Raw genomic sequence first — 3,563 nt, 5'->3', positions numbered from 1 at the left:
TGATTTGGTTAAACAATAGTATTATCTAAGTTTATATCAAAACATCTAAAGTTTTATTTTAAAAATTTAGGTTACCCTTATATATACATATGGCAAATTTTACAGTGTCTATAATTTTAGTGTCGAATTTGTCAAACTTATTTTTTATGGTAAGTTTTAAATATTAAAAAAATTATTTATTTTTAAATTTTTTAATTTAAATCCTAACATTAAAAATTTATGTTTTATATTTTTAATACATTTTTAAATATTAAATAGATGAAGAAACATAAAAAAACTATTATTTTTAGTATTTTTAACAAATACTACTTAAATAAATCGGAATGAATATTGGAGTAAATACATTATAAAAATGGGAATCACATTATTATTTTCCTAAATTCATATGTTACCTAATTTTTCCCAAAATCGGTTTATTTTCTCAATGCAAATTTTATGATTTATCACTGTGATCAACCACTTAATGAAAATTTAAATCATTGAAAGCCAAAAACATTCAGGTAATCATGCTAGTGCTACACTAGGAAAAAGAGCTTGAAGTCTCATCTTCTCATTAAGATGCAGGAAGCAATTAAGTAGAAACAAGTGTCTACCCATAAATGCCGAAAGTTGAAAATGCAAAGACACAACAAAGGAAAAAGAAGAAGAAGAAGAAGAAGCCAAATTGAAAAGAAAGGGGCGAAAGTGCAAACCCCGGACTGCAAATCCGGAGAACAGAGCAATCGATGGGGGAAATAATTGAAATTTGGAAGAAAAATAAAAAAAGAGAGAGAAAATATGATGAGATGAGATGAGATGAGGAAAACGACAGATTTGGCCCACGTCAGGTATCTAATCCTAAGCAAAGAGGGGGGAAAAGAGATAAGCGTTTAGGATAGTAATCAACGGGTAGGATGAGTTCCCAATGGAAATAATAAATCATCGGCAATAAATCAGAACCGTCCAAATTACACAGATCGAAATAAACTTAAAATAAAAACCCTTGATTTTGCTCCCTAATTTGTTTTTGTTACTTTCTTCTTCAGCCTCCTTCTCCATCTTCTCCATTTCTCAATTCCCAATTTCCACCCCCACACACACTCCATTTTACAACAAAACCACCTACCCTTCACTCTCTCTCTGTAATAAAAATCTCATTTTCTCTCTCTTTCTCTCTCTACAATTTTTTTCTTTCTTTTTTCTCTCTCTGCCGTAAATCCACCCCTTCCATCTCCAATTTTCGAATCTACCCCTCCCTTTCTCTCTCCATGGACCCATCCTCGATCCCTCCACCAGCAGGTCCGGCCACCAACACCCTCCCCATGCCAACCATCCCCGCCACCGTGCCCTTCCTCCAGGAGCCGAACAACCACTCTCCTCCGCCGCCGGCCACCACCGGAACGAACGCTGCTCCCAGCCACCCTCCCTACGCCGAGGTCAGCTGAATTTCGCTAATTCCTCAAAGCAAAACCCTGGGTCCGGTCCTCTAACGGTTTTGATATTGTTATTGTTGTTGTTGCAGATGATATACACGGCAATCGAAGCGCTGAAGGAGAAAGAGGGTTCGAGCAAGAGAGCGATAGCGAAGTACATAGAGCAAGTGTACAAGGAGCAGTTACCACCAACTCACTCGACTTTGCTCACTCACCACCTCAACCGACTCAAGAACAACGGCATGCTTCAAATGGTCAAGAAATCATATAAGCTTCCTAGATCTGCTGACGCTACCGACCCTAACCCCTCTCCTTCTGGGTCCTCCAGGCCCAGGGGCCGCCCTCGTAAGGCCCAGATTCAGCCCCAGCCCCAATCACAGCTCCCCCAGCTTGAGGCACAGCCTCAGCCACAGCTGGCTGGGAATGTTAATGTTAATGTCCCTCAGCAGCAGCAGAATGCTGAGCCTGTGTGGGCCGCGCTAGGGCTTGCAGATGAGCCTGCGGTGCAGCCTGGCTCGGAGCTGAAGAAGAGGCCAGGTCGTCCGAAGAAGAATGAGGTTGCACCAGGTGCTGCGGAGACGCCAAATCCAAGCCTGGCTGTTGCTACGCCGGGTCGGAGAGGGCGTCCTCCGGGCTCGAAGAACTCGAAGAGGAAGCCTGGTCGTCCTCCGAAGGCTTCGCCTGCTGGTGGTCCAGCTGCTGCTGCTGTGGCGGATGCTGCGGCTTCTGGCGGGCCTAAGAGGCGTCCGGGCCGACCGGCCAAGAATCAGCAAGTGGCGACTCCTGTTACGTTTGCTGCTGTTTCTGATCCAGACGCCGCTGTGACTGCATTGCCGCCGGCTCCCGTGGTTGTGCCTGCCGGTGGTGTTCCTGTTGGGTCTCCCAGGGCCAGGGGACGCCCGAAGAGGATTCTTGGTGATGCTGTCACGGGGGCTATAATTCCTGTTGCTGTCGGTGCCACTGGCCGCGAAAGGGGCCGCGGACGTGGACGCGGACGCGGTCACGGCTTCGGTACCTTCGGACGTGGACGTGGTCGCGGGCGTGGAAGGCCAGTTGGCCGCCCGAGGAAGGTGATGTGTTTTTCTTGCTGTGTTGACATGAATCCTTTTTAGTCTCTGTGATTTTTCTGTTTTTTTGCATTGTTTGAGTAGTTAAGGCATTGTGTTTGTGTTAAATTTATGAGCTATATTTGGAGTAAAGTTTGGATTTTTAGGATATTTATGCTTTAAATTCTGTACTGGATTGGTTGCGTAAATAGTATTTAGTACAATATCTTCTTTGACTTTTATAAATGTCTTATGTTTCAATTTTGGGGGATGTTTTGAGGGGATTTTTACCTGGAATTGAAAATGATTTATTTTCTGGTTTTTCTAACTAGTGAAGTTTGGAGAAAAAGAAAAATAAAGATTTGTAAATTTCTTGGTTACAAGTTATATTTTGTTATTAATTGTGTACAGCTTACTATTGTTTGTTTTAATTTCGTTTATTTATCATTAGAACTTTATTTAGAAAAAAGAAAATTGTAAATGATTTTTAGAAGACATGCATAATTTCATTCCTTTGAAATTATGCGGTCTGAAATTTGGAATGAAATTATGCATAATTTCAGTCTAAAAAGAACGCAAAAGTTCTATATGAAACTTTGTTGATTTAAAATTGTTTTTTTTTTCCAAGATGGTTTATATTCGATCTTTTGATTTGAAATGTTTTGGTTATTTATATGTTTTTCTCTGTATTTTATATTTTAAACTTCAGCTGTATGAGCTGCAAAGTTTGTGTTTTTTAGGGATGAGTAAAATATTTGTTCCGGACTTTGTTTTACAATAAGCACTTATTTCCTAATTCTCAATGATTAAAGCTAAAACATTTGTTTTCCTAATTCCAAAAGGAACTACAAGTCAATCAGATATATTAATTCTCAATGAGTTTTGAATTCTGTTTTTCTTTTTGGGGGACTTGCATGGAATTGAAGTAGAGAATGATATTTCCTCATAATCATGATCCTAATTCAAAATAAAGTTAAATATTTTGAAAACGTAAAAGCCAGTCATTTATTTATTGCCTATTTTTTGTGTTTTTTGTGTTTATACTTTTAGTCAATTGTTTACAACTATTTTGTTATTAAAAACATTCTGGTTTTAGTACCAAGAT

At 39.7% G+C, this 3,563-nt stretch overlaps 1 protein-coding gene across 1 annotated transcript in view; it reads left to right on the top strand.

Annotated features, from left to right (window-relative positions):
- Positions 1,001-3,563, top strand: part of LOC107644220 (translation initiation factor IF-2) — a 10,018-nt gene continuing 7,455 nt past the window's right edge. The window contains exons 1-2 of the mRNA XM_016348030.2: positions 1,001-1,415; positions 1,502-2,482. Coding sequence (XP_016203516.1) covers positions 1,248-1,415; positions 1,502-2,482 — 1,149 coding nt within the window. The 5' untranslated portion in view covers positions 1,001-1,247. The remainder of the gene's footprint in view (positions 1,416-1,501; positions 2,483-3,563) is intronic.

Source organism: Arachis ipaensis, chromosome B05 (assembly GCF_000816755.2).
Source record: "Arachis ipaensis cultivar K30076 chromosome B05, Araip1.1, whole genome shotgun sequence".
NCBI lineage: Eukaryota > Viridiplantae > Streptophyta > Magnoliopsida > Fabales > Fabaceae > Arachis > Arachis ipaensis.
This window is presented reverse-complemented; position numbering and strand designations above follow the sequence as displayed.